Source organism: Eucyclogobius newberryi, unplaced genomic scaffold, assembly GCF_026437365.1.
Source record: "Eucyclogobius newberryi isolate DKJ021-1_F unplaced genomic scaffold, fEucNew1.0.hap1 SCAF_1, whole genome shotgun sequence".
Lineage (NCBI taxonomy): Eukaryota > Metazoa > Chordata > Actinopteri > Gobiiformes > Gobiidae > Eucyclogobius > Eucyclogobius newberryi.
The window spans coordinates 8,740,474-8,759,528 of NW_027315723.1; the positions used below are offsets into that span (position 1 = coordinate 8,740,474).

Consider the following 19,055-nt stretch of genomic DNA (forward strand, 5'->3'; position numbering starts at 1 on the left):
TGATGTGTACATTTGGAAGTATTTTGGTATTCATTCATTCATGTGTTACTGTCATTTAAAGGTGCTTTTGAGGGACTGCCACCTGCTTGTCTCATCGAGTTGTTTCAGTTCTGCCTGGATTGTTCTGCAGTTTGGCATTAAACATACTTATGTGCAGTTTTGTAGTGTAATAATGCACTTTAAGAGTATTGTGAGCAGGTTAATGCAAACATTAAACAATGATGAGCTGTGTGTTGTGCAGTTTTTTATACAAAGTGTGTTAAAACAGTTGAGTAGATTAAGTTATTTAAGATGTATTTTTTCTCAAATGTTTTTCCGCGGCAAATATTTCAGGTGAGAGGAGAGAAGAGAGAGGAGAGGAGAGAGGAGAGAGGAGAGAGGAGAGAGAAGGGAGAGAGGAGAGGAGAGAGAAGGGAGAGAGGAGAGAGGAGAGGAGAGAGAAGAGAGGAGAGAGAAGGGAGAGGGGAGAGGAGAGGAGAGAGAAGGGAGAGAGGAGAGAGGAGAGAGGAGAGGGGAGAGGAGAGAGAAGGGAGAGAGGAGAGGGGAGAGAGGAGAGGAGAGAGAGGAGAGGAGAGAGGAGAGAGAAGAGAGAAGGAGAGAGGAGAGAGGGGAGAGGAGAGGAGAGAGAAGGAGAGAGGGGAGAGAGGAGAGGAGAGAGGAGAGAGAGAGAGAAGGGAGAGAGGAGAGAGGGGAGAGGAGAGGAGAGAGAAGGGAGAGGGTGAGGAGGGGAGAGAGGAGAGAGGGGAGAGGAGAGGAGAGAGAAGGGAGAGGGGAGAGAGGAGAGAGGGGAGAGGAGAGGAGAGAGAAGGGAGAGGGGAGAGGGGGAGAGAGGAGAGAGGGGAGAGGAGAGGAGAGAGAAGGGGAGAGGGGAGGGAGAGAGGAGAGGAGAGAGAAGGGAGAGGGGAGAGGGGAGAGAGGAGAGAGGGGAGAGGAGAGGAGAGAGAAGGGAGAGGGGAGAGAGGAGAGAGGAGAGGAGAGAGAAGGGAGAGGGGAGAGAGGAGAGGGGAGAGGAGAGAGAAGGGAGAGGAGAGGAGAAGAAGGGAAGAAGTGAAAGTGTTAAAATATTTAAGAAGAGAAGAAGAGAGAGAGAGAGAGAGAGAGAGGAGAGAGAGAGAGAGAGAGAGAGAGAGAGAGAGAGAGAGAGAAGGAGGAATGTGATGGACAGAGCGAGCAGATGTGTAAGGAAAGCGAAGATGGGGTTTTTCCACGTGTCCGGCCCGTTCTGTGCAGAAGAAAACACCTCTGCAAAGTCAGGAGTATCTGGAGTACACACAAGGACTCTATTTGAACTGAAGTATCATTTACTCATTTTCCATCTCTCAACATTGACTCACTTTCCCCCAGTTTTTTACCTGATTTATCATGTTATTTATCACTTACATCTGCTTTACAACACATTTGAACACATTTAGATATTCCTAAACTGAGCTGGAAAGCATTACATCGTTGTTTGACCCATTTTCATGCCATTAAGTACACGTAAACTTGACGTTTTTCTAACATTGCGCGTATGAAATCTCCACGTGTGCTTCTGGCAGTCTGTTTCTTATTTTAGAGCGAAATATTCCGGCTTCCACATCCTCTGAGCCCTTTGTGGAGATACCACTAAAGCTACTACCAAGTTTTACACTTCCAATGTGTCACAATTAGGTTAGAGTTGTCAGCAATTCTTTAAAACGATTATAACTATTGTACAATTGCCTATTGAGCTAGTTTTTGTGGTGTTTGATTATTATTATAGTCTATGATTGAGCGTTGCAGCTAGAGCCAGTTTACTGTCAGTCTTATTCATTTTCAGGCCAAAGTGCTTGTTATTGTTTCATTTAATGCAATTTCAAATGTGCCCTGTGTCACTTTTCTGGGGAGTCCACCACCTGCTCGTCTCCATGGCGATGCTATTGCTTTACCTAGAATCTTCCCCAATGGAGGAAAGTTGAAGATGTTTTGTGGAAGGTTTTTGTTTGCGCAATAAAAACAAGTGAAACTGAATGAATGTTATAAGCCGAGCAAAGCATCAACCTCTCCATGGCGACAAGCTGGTGGAAATCGTATACCATGAAAAATACTGTGTTTAAAGAAAGTCTGCAGACATTTATTGCATATTTATGTGTTGTTGTTTTTTTTAAATCAGGTTGTTGGCATCCATGAGAAAAAGAGCTTTAGAAGGAGCTCGTGTCCTTCCCGATAAGTGGAAGAAAATGGATAAATGGACTTTTATAAACAGTTGTACGTTCTTCTTATCCCTTAACATCCTGTGTGTCTCTCTCCTCTCTCCTCTCTTCCCTCTCCTCTCTTCCCTCTCCTCTCTTCCCTCTCCTCTCTTCTCTCTTCTCTCCTCTTTTCTCTCTCCTCTCCTCTCTTTCTCCTCTCTCTTCTCTCTCCTCTCTTCTCTCTCCTCTCTTTCTCCTCTCTCTCCTCTCTTTCTCCTTTCTCTTCTCTCTCCTCTCTTCTCTCTTCTCTCCTTTATTTCTCCTCTCTCTCCCCCCTCTCACCCTCTCTCTTCTCTCCTCCCCCTCTCTTCTCTCTCTCCTCCTCTCCCTCCCTCTCTCTTCTCTCTCCTCTCCCCCTCTCTCCTCTCCCCCTCTCTCCTCTCCCTCTCTCTCTCTCTCCCTCTCTCTCTCTCTCTCTCTCCCCTCTCCCCCTCTCCCTCTCTCTCTCTCCCCTCTCCCCCTCTCCCTCCTTCTCTCTCTCCTCTCTCTCTCCCCTCTCCCCCTCTCCCTCCCTCTCTCCTCTCCCCCTCTCTCCTCTCCTTCTCCCTCTCTCTCTCTCCCTCTCTCTTCTCTCTCTCTCTCTCTCTCCCCTCTCCCCCTCTCCCTCCCTCTCTCTCCCTCCCTCTCTCCTCTCCCCCTCTCTCCTCTCTCCTCTCCTTCTCCCTCTCTCTCTCTTCTCTCCCTCTCTCTGTCTCTCTCCCCTCTCCCTCCCTCCCTCTCTCTCTCTCCTCTCTCCCTCCCCTCTCACCTCTCCCTCTCTCTCTCTCACCTGGTGCTGTGTGCATCCCTCTGTTCACTGGGACACAGAGGGTCACACGGGAAATGAAGAATATAAGCAAAAGAATGAACAGAGGACTAATCAGGGACGGCAGATGGAAATAAGCTACTTATCTCCCAGACCAGGCCTTTCTGTGCAGAGTTTGCATGTTTTCTTCGTGTCTGGGTTTCACTCCAGTTTCTCCCATCAACAAAAAACATGGACAATATGTCAAATTCTCCAGATACGCTCCTGTTCAAGCTCTGGAGACGGGAAGGTGCGCTGCAGCGACCACTGCTCCGGACAGGGCTCCCCAGCCAAATTGTAGGATGAGTCAAATCCAGAGGATAAATACAGTTTTTCACAATTGTTAACACCCGTTTCTCAAAACAATAACGGCTTTTTTCAAACTGAACACACAGATCTGAAAACCTCACACACAAAATGCTAAACCTGACACTCCCTTTGCAAGATGACTCTTTGCCATCAAATCTCTGACCTGTTCACAAAATGGAACTCGTGTTTTCATTTGGTTCACACAGCCATTTTTTCAAATGACACACACACACCATTCATTGAGTACACACAACTAAGCATTTGTCTGCACACTACCAAGCATTTACAGCACACTTATGTGCAAAGCTGAAAACACAATTATAGAAACAGAACACACCATATGAATGACAATGTGGAAAATGTGCCATTTCTCCTTTTGTAAAATGTCTGTAGGCCTTAACTTTTGTAAACTTTTGTAGTCAAACATAAAACAGCACACAAATATGCAACCACAAAAAGTTTACAGTATTTTTAGCACACACAGAACAGTACAGTACAGTAAACCGTCCCCCCCTCACAAAAACATCGCCTTGAGTGGCGCATGAAGCCCTGACAGGCCTCCACACTGACGTCGCCACAAGATTTTACTTAAGAAGTGTGTTCAACGACTGAACATTGTGTGTAGTGTTTTGAATATTTGAATGTTATAGGTTGATGCTTTGAGATTTTACTTGAGAACTGTGTGCAACAACCGAAAATTGTGTGTAGTGTTTTGACAGCAAGGTGATTTGTAATTGACATCAGAGTGTAAAGAAGGAAAGTCAGAGTCTAATGGAGATAAGGGAGTGTGAATTAGTGCCAACTTGGGGCGAGCAATTGGTACATGAAGTGAAGGTTGTGCAAATTGTGCCAAATCTTTGCTTTTTGGGTGTTAGCAACTGTGAAAAACTGTAATACACACTAAAGATAAGATAAGATAAGATAATCCTTTATTGTCCACACATGGGGAAATTTCATTGATACAACGCAGTAGATACAGAGGAAAAGGACAGATCACAGAATATAGGAAGTTTAAAAAACACTCTTAATAGAAGAACTCTTATAAACAAAAACTCCTATAGACAAAACCTCCCATTTCCCAACAAGGGATGGAGGGGAAAAATTAGGATGTCCGCCGGGATAACGTGACGATCTCCGGGTAAGACGATGGTTTTCCGCAGTTTCATGAGTTCCTCCTTTGTATAAACGCACCGGCGCCGATCCATACGGCGGCTGTGGCCGAGGAGCGCGGTGGGGCCGGGGGGGCTAGCTCAGAGCTAGCGCACATCACCACGACACAACGAAAAACACTCAATAATCCACACTTTGAACTTTGCACGATGATCTTCCTGGGAAAGACACTTCGGTCGCTGTGTCCACTTCTGACACTCATAACTGTAAGGTTGTGGGTTCAAATCCAGATTCGACCAGTGATTGCCTTTGTGTCCGTAGGCAAGACCTGCGGAGAGGTTTCGCAGGTCTATCCTTCCTGCTGCTGTCAGACTTTAAGGCAAGGCAAGGCAAGGCAAGTTTATTTGTAGAGCACATTTCATACACAAGGCAATTCAAAGTGCTTCACAGCAGGAAAAATGCATTCAAATCACAAAGAAATTACAGAAACAGAAATACAATAAAATTAACAAAATTAAAAATTATCAATCCAACTGATTTTCTAAACTAATAAAATCACAAACAAAAGAGAAGAGTGCAAAGAAAAAATCCTTTCAGTCATATGCGCAGCTAAACAAAACTGTTTTTAGCTTAGATTTGAACATTGTCAGAGTAGAAGCCTGTCTCACATCTTCAGGAAGACTGTTCCAGGTTTTAGCTGCATAAAACTGAAACGCAGATTCCCCATGTTTAGTCCTGACTCTGGGCACCAGCAGGAGGCCGGTCCATGTTTAGTCCTGACTCTGGCACCAGCAGGAGGCCGGTCCCTGAGGTCCTCAAGAGTCCGCGATGGTTCATATGGCACTAACATATCCAAGATGTACTTTGGTGCTAGGCCATGGAGAGACTTGTACACAAGCAGAGCTGCTTTAAAGTCTATTCTCTGAGCCACAGGAGCCAGTGCAGAGACCTGAGAACAGGACTAATGTGATCGTACTTCCTGGTTCTAGTCAGGACCCGAGCAGCAGCGTTCTGGATGTACTGCAGCTGTTTTACAGCTGGTTTGGAGAGGCCAGTGAGCAGGCCGTTACAGTAGTCTAATCTACTGGAGACAAACGCATGGAAAAGTCTCTCTAAATCTGGTTTTGACACTATTTTTTTTATTTTGGCAATGTTTTTTTAATACTTTATAACAAAAACTGTTAGCCCTGAACACGTGCAATACTTTACTGACTTAATCATGTGCAATACCGTCATATTCATGTGCCATTCTGACTTAACCATGTGCAATACCGTCATATTCATGTACAATACTGACTTAACTATGTGCAATACCGTCATATTCATGTGCAATACTGTCATATTCATGTGCCATTCTGACTTAACCATGTGCAATACCGTCATATTCATGTGCAATACTGACTTAACCATGTGCAATACCGTCATATTCATGTGCAATACTGACTTAACCATGTGCAATACCGTCATATTCATGTGCAATACTGACTTAACTATGTGCAATACCGTCATATTCATGTGCAATACCGTCATATTCATGTGCAATACCGTCATATTCATGTGCCATTCTGACTTAACCATGTGCAATACCGTCATATTCATGTGCAATACTGACTTAACCATGTGCAATACCGTCATATTCATGTGCAATACTGACTTAACCATGTGCAATACTGTCATATTCATGTGCAATAACTGTCGTACTCACAAGCAATTAAGGCCATAATTTTTCATGTGCATACAACTGATGTAAATAAGAGTGTTTTGTTTACTTACCATTAGTATTAGTATTATTTAGTCTTATGCCAGCTATTTTTACTTTACTTTATTATTATTTACTTTATTATTATTTTTATTTTATCTTTATCTTTTTATTTTATTTTATTTATTCTTTTTCCTCCATTCCTTATTAAAGGTTAAATGGAAGATTTTTTTGGCCCAAATTTTAGTCTTATTTCCTCGTGGCGTGGACGGCCGATTAGTCCTGCCACATATCAATCATAAAACGCACCTACTGCTCACCTGCAGCCTCGTGTGGCTCGTCCCCCGAGAGCAGCACGGTTCCGCGTGTCTAAGCGCATTGATCTATCATAGTTCCCTCAGTGTACGGGACAAAATGAAGACGGAGAGAGACTCTTCGAGTTGACTCATAAAAGACGGAAATCTACGGGAGACGATAGATGCGATGCGATCCGTCACGCAAATAAACAAACGCACTTATGTGTTGTATCAGTCCGCACGGGGGAGTGCGCATGCGCACGTCCGCCTGCGTTCTCAAATCGCCGAAAAATTCGTCCATTGCGCCTTTAAGATATGAGAGGAGTTTTGTTAATAAGAGTTTTTTTTGTTTTGTTTATAAGAGTTCTTCTATTAAGAGTGTTGTTTTTTTCAAACTTCCTATAAGTTTTCTGTCCTTTTCTCTGTATCTACTGCGTTGTAACACAGAAATTTCCCCATGTGTGGACAATAAAGGATTATCTTATCTTATCTTGAGACACATTGTCCAGGTGACCTAAATATGAATGTGATTTGTGAGTGAGTGAATCCATTTGGTCTGGTCATTTGATAAAGAATGTAGGACAGCAAAATATACCGCAATCCAATCACAATTTGAGTTGGAGCAATCATCAAATGGCAGCGAATGCAATTATTTAGCTAATTGAATGTCAACTGCAAAGAATGCTGTCTTTTTGTAGAAATATATTTTTGGATCTCTTTTTGGACTTCTACAAACTAAAATCGGAATTTTAGTTAGTTTATCAATTCATATTTCAGTCTTCTAGTGCTCCTTTAGTTGTTTACAAAGTGCACTCTGAACAGAATTTTACTTTATCAAAATCAAATGTAATATTTCAACTCGCTTATCTGTACAGTACGTTAATAAAATAGTGTTTGTGTTGTTTTTTGCAGACGGACGCCGCCCTCATGTACGACGCGGTGCATGTGGTTGCCGTGGCGGTGCAGCAGGCCTCGCAGATCACCGTCAGCTCTCTGCAGTGCAACCGCCACAAGCCCTGGAGGTTCGGAGGCCGCTTCATCAATCTCATCAAAGAGGTACAGACATGGTTAAGTCCTGATTTAGTCCTAGTTTACTCCTGGTTAAGTCCTGATTTAGTCCTGATTTAGACCTGGTTTAGACCTGGTTTAGACCTGGTTTAGTTCTGAATTAGTCCTGATTTAGACCTGGTTTAGTCCTGAATTAGTCCTGATTTATACCTGGTTTAGTCCTGGTTTAGACCTGGTTTAGACCTGGTTTAGTCCTGGTTTAGTCCTGGTTTAGACCTGGTTTAGACCTGGTTTAGACCTGGTTTAGTTCTGGTTTAGACCTGGTTTAGACCTGGTTTAGACCTGATTTAGACCTGGTTTAGTCCTGATTTAGACCTGGTTTAGACCTGGTTTGGACCTGGTTTAGACCTGGTTTAGTCCTGGTTTAGACATGGTTTAGACCTGGTTTAGACCTGGTTTAGACCTGGTTTAGTTCTGGTTTAGACCTGGTTTAGACCTGGTTTAGACCTGATTTAGACCTGGTTTAGTCCTGATTTAGACCTGGTTTAGACCTGGTTTGGACCTGGTTTAGACCTGGTTTAGTCCTGATTTAGACCTGGTTTAGACCTGGTTTGGACCTGGTTTAGACCTGGTTTAGTCCTGATTTAGACAATGGAATTGAGCAGAAAACCTACAAAACACCTTTAGTTTGGTTTCAAGTTCAGCCTTATTCTGTGTTCAATATCCTGCTGTTTTTCACTCCTGGATCTTATCACTGCAAGCAATTTATCTCCCTCTCTCTCTCTCCCCTCTCTCTCCTCTCTTTGTCTCTCTCTTTCTCTCTCTTTCTCTCTCTCTCTCTCTCTTCTCAACCTCCCACTCTCTCTCTCTCTCTTTCTCTCTCTCTCTCTCTCTCTTCTCTACCCCTCTCTCGCTCTCTCTTCTCTCTTTCTCTCTCTTCTCTACATCTCTCTCTCTCTCTACCTCTCTCTCGCTCCCTGTGTCTGTCTCTTTTATATGAAAGTTCAGGCACAATTCCCCACATGCATAATGAAGTCCTGCCTGTCAGACCTGCCAGACTCTTTTTTGTTTTGTTTTGGGGTTTTTTGTAGAAAAACAGAATTCATAATTAGCACAGATACAGTTTGAATGATTAGGAGAAAAGATGGCAGATGACTCTAGAGTCGAGAATCTACATCAACTCTTTCTCTTTGGTAAACTGCAGTAATGGAGCAAGAACACAGGTTGATGGTAATAATAGTATTTGACAGATGAATGAATCAGGTTAAGATGAATGAAGCTATAGTGATAGTTATCTGGTGTTTTGCTTTTGTCTGCTATATGTATTTAGTTCAACTTTGTTCAAATACAGCTGAGGCATTAAAAGGTGCGTATTTTGCCGCAGAAGACATGACTCGGTACTGTAAACGTGCAGTATAATCTCACAGGCCCCAGCACCATCTTTGCAGAAGTTAGTTTCATTATATGTTCTCCCACTCTGCACCTCCTGCGCATCACTCGTTCTCTGCCGGGTTCTAAGCGCAGAAAGTATTATTATCATTATAGTAGTAGGAGCTGTACCACAATATCTGCAACAACCTATTTTTAGTGTAAAATCTGTTAAACCTGTAGTTTAGACCTCCACAAACATCGACTGAAACGTATGGGATTCTTGTATTAGTTCAGCAGTTCAGATGTAATTGTTCTCATAAATGAATTGCAATCACAAATCATTTTCTGTACGATTTTCTCCCCAGATCATGCAGTTCCACAGTGGACGCTCAGAACCTGACATGTTTTGGTTCATGGCTGTAATAATATTGTGTGTCCATGTGTGTAGGCTCAGTGGGACGGGCTGACAGGGCGTGTCCTCTTCAACAGGACAAACGGACTCAGGACAGACTTTGACCTGGACGTCATCAGTCTCAAGGAGGATGGACTGGAGAAGGTACCAGGACAGTTTTAACATACTTCAAGTGCATGACAGGTCACCGTATTTTTCTGATAATTATTTCATTTGCTGAGATAAAACCTGTGGTAAATATTTGTCATAGTTTCACATCAGTCAGGTGGCAAAAATACTGGATGAAGCATTGAGTTCTACCAATTTATCACTGTGTCTATGTCATCAACGCATAAAATACTTGGATGTGAAATACTGGAACACCAGGTGCCACAGTGAAAAACATCTATTGTGTCCTAGACACTTCACCCACCTACGCCTGTGTATCTGGTGTGTGAGTGTTGGTGGTGGTCAGAGGGGCTGATGGTGTCGATTGGAAGCCTCGCTTTAGTCAGTCTGGTCCAGGGCAGTAGCTACAATAGTAGCTTGCCACCACCGGTTGTGGAGCGTGTCCAAAGATTCTATATAAATAGAATGCATCATAGAATTATAGTATTACTGTATAGGGGATTTCACTATTTTCCCACAATGTAGTTATGCCAAACAACATGCACTTCACACCAGTGCTATGCTAGCAATGCTCATTTTGGACCTGGATAAGGTTGATTTAGGATTAGGGTGAGTAATTTAGTAAAAATGTCCCGTCGGTGTGGAAGCACTCTTTCATCAATTTGTGTGGAAAACATTTTTAATTTAGCCTGCTATTTTAGTCCTGGTTTAGTCCTTGTTTAAATATGGGGCAGAAGTTCATATTTCTGTCAAAAGGCTGCATTTGTGTGTATGTGTGACCTGATATGAGCTCTGTACTTGCACAGATTGGAATTTGGGATCCCCCCAGTGGTCTCAACATGACAGACAGCCACAAGAGCAAGACGTCCAACATCACCGACTCTCTGGCAAACAAGTCCCTGCGCGTCTCCACTATTCTGGTACTGCAGCGTTATACATATGCAGCTGGTAGACAAACACACACTCTAATAGGACTAGCCCGGTGGGAGAAGGAGCCTACACTCATTTCTTCATCATTATGTGTTGTAATCATATAGTGTATTTACATGTGCTCAAGTATCCCATTAATGAGCCTTATCCCGGTTATGTAATCTGCACATGACATTTAGTGTGCTCAGAGAAACCAGGATCATGTACACATGAGATTCAGAGTATCCTGGATAATCAGACTGAGATGAGCTATGACAAAGAGCAACCTATAACATTTTAGTACATTTGTTAAAACAAAGGAAGAAGATGTGTAGTGTACAACTATCAGACAGCAGAGCGCTGTCACCGCTTCAGTAAAAGGTTTTAGAACTGAATCCTACAGCAGCTGTTCAGTCCAAGTGTACCGTCATTTTCAGGCTTTAGAGCTCCTGAATAAAAGCTGTGCACACGAAATTCACAAAGAAAAATAAATTGTACATAACGGGCCACACCTGTCAATAAACCGCAGATATTTACACATAAACGCGGTGCATCTGCAGTGCGCTACGCTATGGGACTAGTTAGACTAATTTCTCTGTGAATATGAGTTGGATTGTAATAAAACACACAGCATTTTGAAGTTTAACTTCTGTCATTGATTACTCTGTGTGAGCGTATTCACCTGTGTCTGTGTCTTCACATCTGGTTCATCTGCTCCTGAGCTCGTACTTATCGAGTGAGTGTTACGTAACATGAGATATTTACACAGAAATATGGTCCATGGTGATGCACATGTTGTCTTTTGACCCGTGAAAGGAAGTCTCATTTCACTGTGGCAGGTTCTAAACTGCAGATCACTGTATATCGCACGTCCGCGCTCCACCTGTGTTTTTGTGTTCAGCCGTGTCTAGATTCACTTCCTCATTAGACTAAGTTCTCCATGAATATGAGCCTGATTATAATAAAACACATAGCGTTTTGAAGCTTTAAATATAGAAAACACAGTGTGTCCCCTGGACAGTGACCACTGTCCACTGACGTCGTCTTCTACAGTGTGTCAAACGCTTTCACTTCCTGCTAGATTGCTCCCGTTAACCAGTAAAAATCAATAAATTAGATGCACCGCTGTTGATAACCACAAAAATTAGCATGGTGTTAAACTGTACTGTGCAGTAGATTTTATTTATGATTATACAATAATAGCCTTGGTAAAAGTTGCTGCTACCATGGTTGTTTCTCGAGTTTGTATGCTTTGTTGTGCATTGCTGCTCTCGACTGTCTCGGCAGAATGTGTGACAACTTTGGGATTACTATAGTCTGTTCAATATTACAAAATCTCTTCTCAGCCTCCGCAACAGGCTCATCATTTTTCCAAGCTCGGGTCCTCCACCAAAGGCCTAGGAGCTTGAGGGTTCTGTGCAGTATGGCCTCACAAACACACAAATATAATAATAATACAATCTTTTTTTGTGTCTGCAGGAGGAGCCGTACGTGATGTTTAAGAAGTCAGACAAGCCTCTGTACGGGAACGAGCGCTTCGAAGGCTACTGCATCGACCTGCTGAAGGAGCTGGCGGCCATTTTGGGATTCCGGTACGAGGTGCGCTTGGTGGAAGATGGGAGGTACGGGGTGCTGGACGAGAGCACGGGCCTGTGGAACGGCATGGTGCGCGAACTCATCGACCACGTGAGTACAGCGGGATGGGAATTGATAAGATCCTATCAATATCAAAGGCGTAGTCGATTTATCTTCTTTTTGTATCTAAATAACTGAAAGAACATTAACGAATCTTTTAGAAATCATATTGGACTTGGCCAGAGACTCTGTTCTCCTGGCGTGCATATTAACGTAGCGAATGATCCACGTATTGAAACCTCCTCAGAAATATTAGTCCCATTACCCCTCTCCTCTTATTGGCGCCTAACGATCTTTTCTCTTTCTCACCACTTCGTCCCGTTAATCCCCCGTCCTCCTTCCTCTTCACTCTTTGTTCTCACCTTCCCCTGCTGTCACATCCCCCTTGTCTCGTCTCTCCCTTCCTCTCTTCTCCTTCTCTCCTCACCTCCTCCTCACCCTTTACCGCTACTTCCCTTTCCCATAAGCCACCTTCTTCTTCTTCCCTCCTCCTCGTGCTTCCTTCCTTCTCTTTTCTCACTCTCTCTCCTCCTCATCCTTTACCCCTTCCTCTCTTCTCCTTCCCTCCTCACCTCCTCCTCACCCTTTACCGCTACTTCCCTTTGCCATAAGCCACCTTCTTCTTCTTCCCTCCTCCTCGTGCTTCCTTCCTTCTCTTTTCTCACTCTCTCTCCTCTTCATCCTTTACCCCTTCCTCTCTTCTCCTTCTCTCCTCACCTCCTCCTCACCCTTTACCGCTACTTCCCTTTCCCATAAGCCACCTTCTTCTTCTTCCCTCCTCCTCGTGCTTCCTTCCTTCTCTTTTCTCACTCTCTCTCCTCCTCATCCTTTACCCCTTCCTCTCTTCTCCTTCTCTCCTCACCTCCTCCTCACCCTTTACCGCTACTTCCCTTTCCCATAAGCCACCTTCTTCTTCTTCCCTCCTCCTCGTGCTTCCTTCCTTCTCTTTTCTCACTCTCTCTCCTCCTCATCCTTTACCCCTTCCTCTCTTCTCCTTCTCTCCTCACCTCCTCCTCACCCTTTACCGCTACTTCCCTTTCCCATAAGCCACCTTCTTCTTCTTCCCTCCTCCTCGTGCTTCCTTCCTTCTCTTTTCTCACTCTCTCCTCCTCATCCTTTCCTTTACCCCTTCCTCTTCTTCCTCATCACCCGTCTTTTCTGCCTGCGTCACAGAAAGCGGACCTGGCCATCGCCCCTCTGGCCATCACGTACGTTCGGGAGAAGGTGATCGACTTCTCCAAGCCCTTCATGACCCTGGGCATCAGCATCCTGTACCGCAAACCCAACGGCACCAACCCCGGGGTCTTCTCCTTCCTCAACCCTCTCTCCCCCGACATCTGGATGTATATTCTGCTGGCTTGCTTGGGTGTCAGTTGCGTGCTGTTTGTCATTGCCAGGTAACATCGCATTTGACCCTGTGCTTTTGCCCCATAGAGAAAGAAGCATTGATCAGCCAAAATATTATGACCAGCGATCGCCAGAGTCCTTTTAATAAGTTTAGGTCAGGCTCTAGGATGAACATTTTGATCATAGACAAACTTGAATGGTCTCACCAGGGAGATTACTAACTCAAAACTATTATATCATCAAAAATACAGTTAATATAATGGAAAAAATAACTATTAAAAACATGAAAGTCAAAAGTCAACTTTCATAGATTTATTTGTATTAATTTTGATCAGCCTATGCATGATTTGGTTGTGGGATCACCGTCTATTACAGTGGAGACTAGTCCAAAATATTTTAATAATGCCCCTGGAAAAATAAAAAAAATAAAAAAGATATAGACATAAGAATAAGAAAATAAAATGTTGGAAGTTTAAAATGTGCTATAATGATAGATTATAAGCTTTAGGGCCAATTGCTGTTTTTATAGCGACAATAACACAAACTTTTTTTTTCTTTTTCCTTCATCCCCAGTCTCAAATTTTCTTTTAGAACATATTTTATTATTTGACTGAATGTTCACTGAAATGCTGTTTCCATCCCGTGTCACAATGTTCTGGCTGATCAGTGCACTCACTCTCCTTTGCCCTCTCTGCTACACCTAAAGACTTAACGCTTAATTCACTAAAAGCTCCAGCACCATCTTTACAATGGGCTGTTAAATCCAACATGTATTATCATTCCAGTGTTTAATGTCCTCTAAGCCACTCTGGACAAATTGCTTAACACCAGTGTTCAAAATAATCCACAGAAATCAATGCCACAATTTACCTAATGATTCCCCCGCATAAACAGAGAGCAGAGTTTTAAAGGGCCATCTGGGAGAGTGCTTAACAGTGGGTGGGCGAAGAGGCGAGTTTGTCCAACCGTGTAACGAACATTTACGATAGGCAAGTGCTTTTGGATCATTAAAGGGCAATGTGTAAATTTGGTGAGCAAAGATTAAATGGACAATGAGTTGCCAAGCAGAACTACACACATTTTACATAATATTTTGCTTAGAATTACATATTATAAGGCAATATGGTTTTAGTTAAAGAAAAGAAATATGGCATATTCCATTTATTTAAAGTAAACATATTTCAGATGTCCAAAGACCCAAATTAGTGCTAATAATACAATATTGTTGATTGTAAACAGCCTTTTTACCAAGTAGTACAAACACTGCATATAGTAATGACTTAAAAATACCTTTCATCATGACCATATATAGATTTTAACCAAGCTAAACATTACATTTATCATCAAATGTCTTGAACTTGCACATCCAATAACAAAACAAGCCAAATTCCTTCAACTGCATGGCTTAAAGCTGCATGTTCCTGAACCTGAACGCTCTCCCGAAACGTACAAATGTTACCTGCAGAAGTGATTATTCAAGAAGAAAGCTGCAACTGTCACCAAAGTTAGATCAGAATATGCAAAATAGATCATTTTGTCTGACTTAAACTTGGTAAGTAAAAGGCATGCTTAAAATGTATTTTATTTAATTATAAAAATAAGGTGTGTTAATCACTCAAGCCTCACTCAAGATAGTTCTGGGTTCAATCCCCATTATAACAGCTGGATTTTATTGACTCAGGATTTGCAGTAATTACATTCTGCTCAGATAGTTACATCATGTTTCTGTTTTGAAGTTTAATATTGAAGAATGTGAATCCTCTTAATCAGGGCCGCTGCTAGTCATTTGGATGCCCTAAGCAGACATGCTCAGTGGTGCTAAAAAGTACTTAGGGGTTTGATGTCTGTAATAGAACCATAAGGGAACTGTTTCGGAAGTTATTTCTTTTAATTAACACATTTTGTAATTATATTGCATAAATAACAATCCTAAGTGGGATCTTGGGGCTCTCAAGCTGGAAGTTTTCAACAAAAATCTTTGAATTTTAGATGCAACTCATTAAGTCCCTAAATGTCCTTGCTCCGCCCCTTCTCCAGTATCACTCACTCAGAGCCCTTCTCCTGCTCTTCTGCAGATCAAAGCTCTATCAAACACAACAGGCTGCAAACTATTGACGCTTTTTCTTGCAAACATGATTTTGACATTTGTAAGAAGTTGAACCACTTTGGCTTTGTGCACAACAGCTCCAAGGTTACCCACACCAGCTCGACGCATCGTATATCTTGTTTCATTCTCTCTTTTTCATGGTTTCTAATTGAATATGAGGCCAAAGACCGTTTTGCTCCTTGTGAACTGTGCCTTGTGGAGATGCCCGTGGGCCTCCAAATTTGAAGAGAGAGAGCGGGTGACAAACCTTTGTTAGTTCTGTATTGATAAATAACTAAAGACAGTAGGCCTGCTCTAGCCTCCCAGTTTAAATGTAAAAGGAAAACAGCAGCTGCTGCACAAATAGCCTGTGTCATTCAGTCTAAACTGCCTGGTCAGGTCGGTGCCCCCCGAGCACTTGATGCTCCACACAATGGTGTCCAGAACTAGACTGCAGAGGAATCCAATTGAGTGTTATTACATAATATGGTTGAAAAAGTTATTAGGTTATATTATTGGAGGGCTAATTGAAGCTAATGCTAACCTAATATAAATCTCCAAAAACCTCCACAATCTGAATTGATCTGTATGTATGTATCTGTAAACAATTGGCATGTAAAATATTAAAGTTTTTGATTTTCTATTTTAAGTTTTAATTTAGTTTAGCATTAGCTTTGAGACCATCTTTTCAAACACTCCGAGTGAAGTATTTACATTGTACGTAAAGTTCTTGAAATGCTGCCATTGATTATCCCTCTGTGACCCGCTGTCCACAATGTGAACTTTAAATTAAGGTACACAGTGGACCTTTTCTTGCTTGTCTCCAAAGGCAATTGTATTGTGTTTCCTGGAATGTTCAACAATATGGCATTAAACTCCTTAATTATTTATTTACTTTTCTTTTTTAAATTTCACCAAGCAGCACCACAAATCCTTGTGTTCGCTGGTAGATCATGAGTTCGATGCCGGTCCCCAACAATTTACAGTATGTTTTTACCATTTCCTTTCCCCTCTCCATTTTATCCTACACTTACTACTATTCAGTCTTTTTTTTTTTTTTCTTATAATTTTTTTATTTTATTTTACATATACAGTACAACAAAGACAACAAACGGGAACAGCAACAATAACAAGAAAAAACAAAAACAATACATGAATGAAAGTTCATGAATACATTCGTAAAACACACACACATACACACACACACACACACACACACACACATATAACATAAATAAATAAATAACTAAATAAAAATACAATGAACAAGAGTGGACCGAGTGGCTCATCATTGTCAGTGTTATTTCAAGATATATTCCCATATGTTTAATTTTCTTTCAATAGTGCCATGATTTGACTCAGAGAGTCTGAGTGGTCACTGTGGTCACTGCCCAGATCTTGCAGAACAGAAGCTGCTTGTTCCATAGACACAAGTTCCAGAAAGTCCTTCTGCCAGTTACTATATTAAAACAATTTGGTTTCTTCACTTTCTAGTTTATTAGGATTAGCCGTTTAGCTGAAAGGAAGGCTAAGTCTAATAAAAATTGAATTTTTTTTGTGGTTGCTCCCTCTATTTGTTTTCCCAGAAGGCTCACTGCTGGTTATAAAGGAAAGTTGATTTTAAATAATTTACATAGATAATCTCTGATTTTTAACCAAAATGTCTGTGTTTATGGGCAGTGCCACAGTAAGTGGATAAGAGTTCCGTTCATCCCACACCCGTGCAAACATTTATCTGTAACACCATGATTCATTTTTTTAAGTTTATGTGGAGTGATATAGGATCTGAACAGAATCTTAATTTGTATGATTTTATTCCTGACACATTTTGAAAGATTGTTTGAGCGGCTCAGGACAGTTTCCCATTGTTCTGATGTTAAGTGTATACCCAAATCTTTCTCCCATTGTGCTTTTATCACTTTGGTAGAGGTGCAAGAAGAAGTGCAACTTAACAACTTATAGATTTTAGATACTTTTCCACTGCCAGAGACTGCATCCCTGAACTTGATATCAAGGGGTTTGTTATCTGCTAACACGATGCTTGAATAACTTTGCATGATGGACTTAATTTGAAAATACTGAAATGTATCCGAGCCATTCAAGCCAAAATTTGGCTTGAATGACTCGGATACATTTCAGTATTTTCAAATTTCTTGAGTTCAATGAAGGAGATAATTTCTCAGTTGCTTCCCAGGATATGACCTTTGGTTGATAATGTTTCTTTCTTGCCATGATTTATTACTAATAGGTTTCCCACCAGCCTTAAATACTGGGTTGTCCCATATGGGGCACGAAGGTAAAGCTACACCATTCATTTTGAGTTGTTTGTGTATTTCATTGACAATTCTACACGAAAATGAAATTATGGGATTTTTTTATGATTTTATTAATTTTGGTATGATACCAGAGTGAGGCTAATGAAATATTCTTATAATTCACCTCGACAAGTTTCTGTTCCAGCCATCTCCAGCTACCCATAGCTGCCTGCTCCCTCTCATACGTCCAGATAAGGGGATATACACCATTGTATGCCAAATAATACTTATGAATGTCTGGTATCCCTAGTCCACCCTTTTTCCTGGGGATAGATCATTTTTTCAGACTTATTCTAGGTTTCTTACCTTTCCATAAGAATGAAGAAAATAGTGTATTGATTTCTCTGAACCATCTCTGGGGGATTTCTAATGGGATGGCAGAGAAGAGAAAAGCTAAGCACATTCATTTTGAGCACTTCTGCCCTCCCCCATAGTGATAAAGGTAAGTTTGTCCATCTGTTCAAATCATCTCTTACAGTTTTAAATAATTTAGGGCCGTTTAACTCAAAAAATGTATCAATTGGGGATGTAATGTTGATGCCAAGATATCGCATACCATCAGTTTTCTAAACAATAGGTGTTGATCTCAAATGACTTGAGTGTGTGAGAGGATTCAGGGCGATGGCCTCGCTCTTAGACCAGTTGACCACTATTCTGTCTGATAAAACGTTCATGCCGCTGGCCAAGATAAGTTTAATGCCATATTGTGGAACTCTCCCTGCAAAATAATTGCATTTCCATGAGATAAGTAGGTGGCGGACCCTCCTCAAAAATGATCTGGTGTGACTATGTTTTTATATGAGTGCATAATATAAAAAATGGAATCTTGACTGTGTTGGGCTGCTGTTTAGATTAAATTACTTATTTTGAGCCTTTCCTGTTGGTAGCAAAAGAACCTGGGTAATTGAATGCAAGATCTGGGGAGCATGTTTTGTTATTGCAGTACAAAAGGAGGAGTGAAGAAGAAGAGAAGTGATGGAGAGATGGAGGAGGGAAGCATGTTAGCAGTCGGACATGTCCCCTGTGCACCTGTGTGCAGAGGTGACCTTACATTGGCTGAACACGACCCAGAGGAATACTAACCAGCTCCAGGCAAAGGTCGAAACCATGGCTCAGGCCCGTCTGAATACAGACTATATTTGTGTTGACAAGCAGGGCCAACGCGACATAGAGAATGAGGGGACTGTAGTGACGGGGCCCAGAGTTAGCAGTTTAGCCAGGAGTTTTGCTGATTAGTCTGTTTTCTTTTAGGGTTTTTTTCAGTGTCATTATCATGCAGGTGAACATGAATTTAATATTAGTTGAAGAGAAGTAAAAACATCACGACATGTTTAAGGGGCATGGAGGAAACATTTCCTAATGTTGATCATGGTAATGAGGTGGGAAACAAAAGCTAGGGTTAGGTCCTAACCCTAATCCTAACTCTTATCCTACCACAACAGAGCAAATGCAGTAC

General features: G+C 41.9%; 1 protein-coding gene across 2 annotated transcripts in view; it reads left to right on the forward strand.

The window, feature by feature from the left end:
- The window catches only part of LOC140371509 (glutamate receptor ionotropic, kainate 2-like), a 132,825-nt gene that overhangs the window by 76,594 nt on the left and 37,176 nt on the right, over positions 1–19,055 (forward strand). For both annotated transcript variants that reach the window (XM_072458709.1, XM_072458773.1), the window contains exons 7-11: positions 7,321–7,464; positions 9,236–9,343; positions 10,114–10,227; positions 11,696–11,902; positions 13,025–13,248. In XM_072458709.1, the coding sequence (XP_072314810.1) occupies positions 7,321–7,464; positions 9,236–9,343; positions 10,114–10,227; positions 11,696–11,902; positions 13,025–13,248 (797 nt within the window). The remainder of the gene's footprint in view (positions 1–7,320; positions 7,465–9,235; positions 9,344–10,113; positions 10,228–11,695; positions 11,903–13,024; positions 13,249–19,055) is intronic.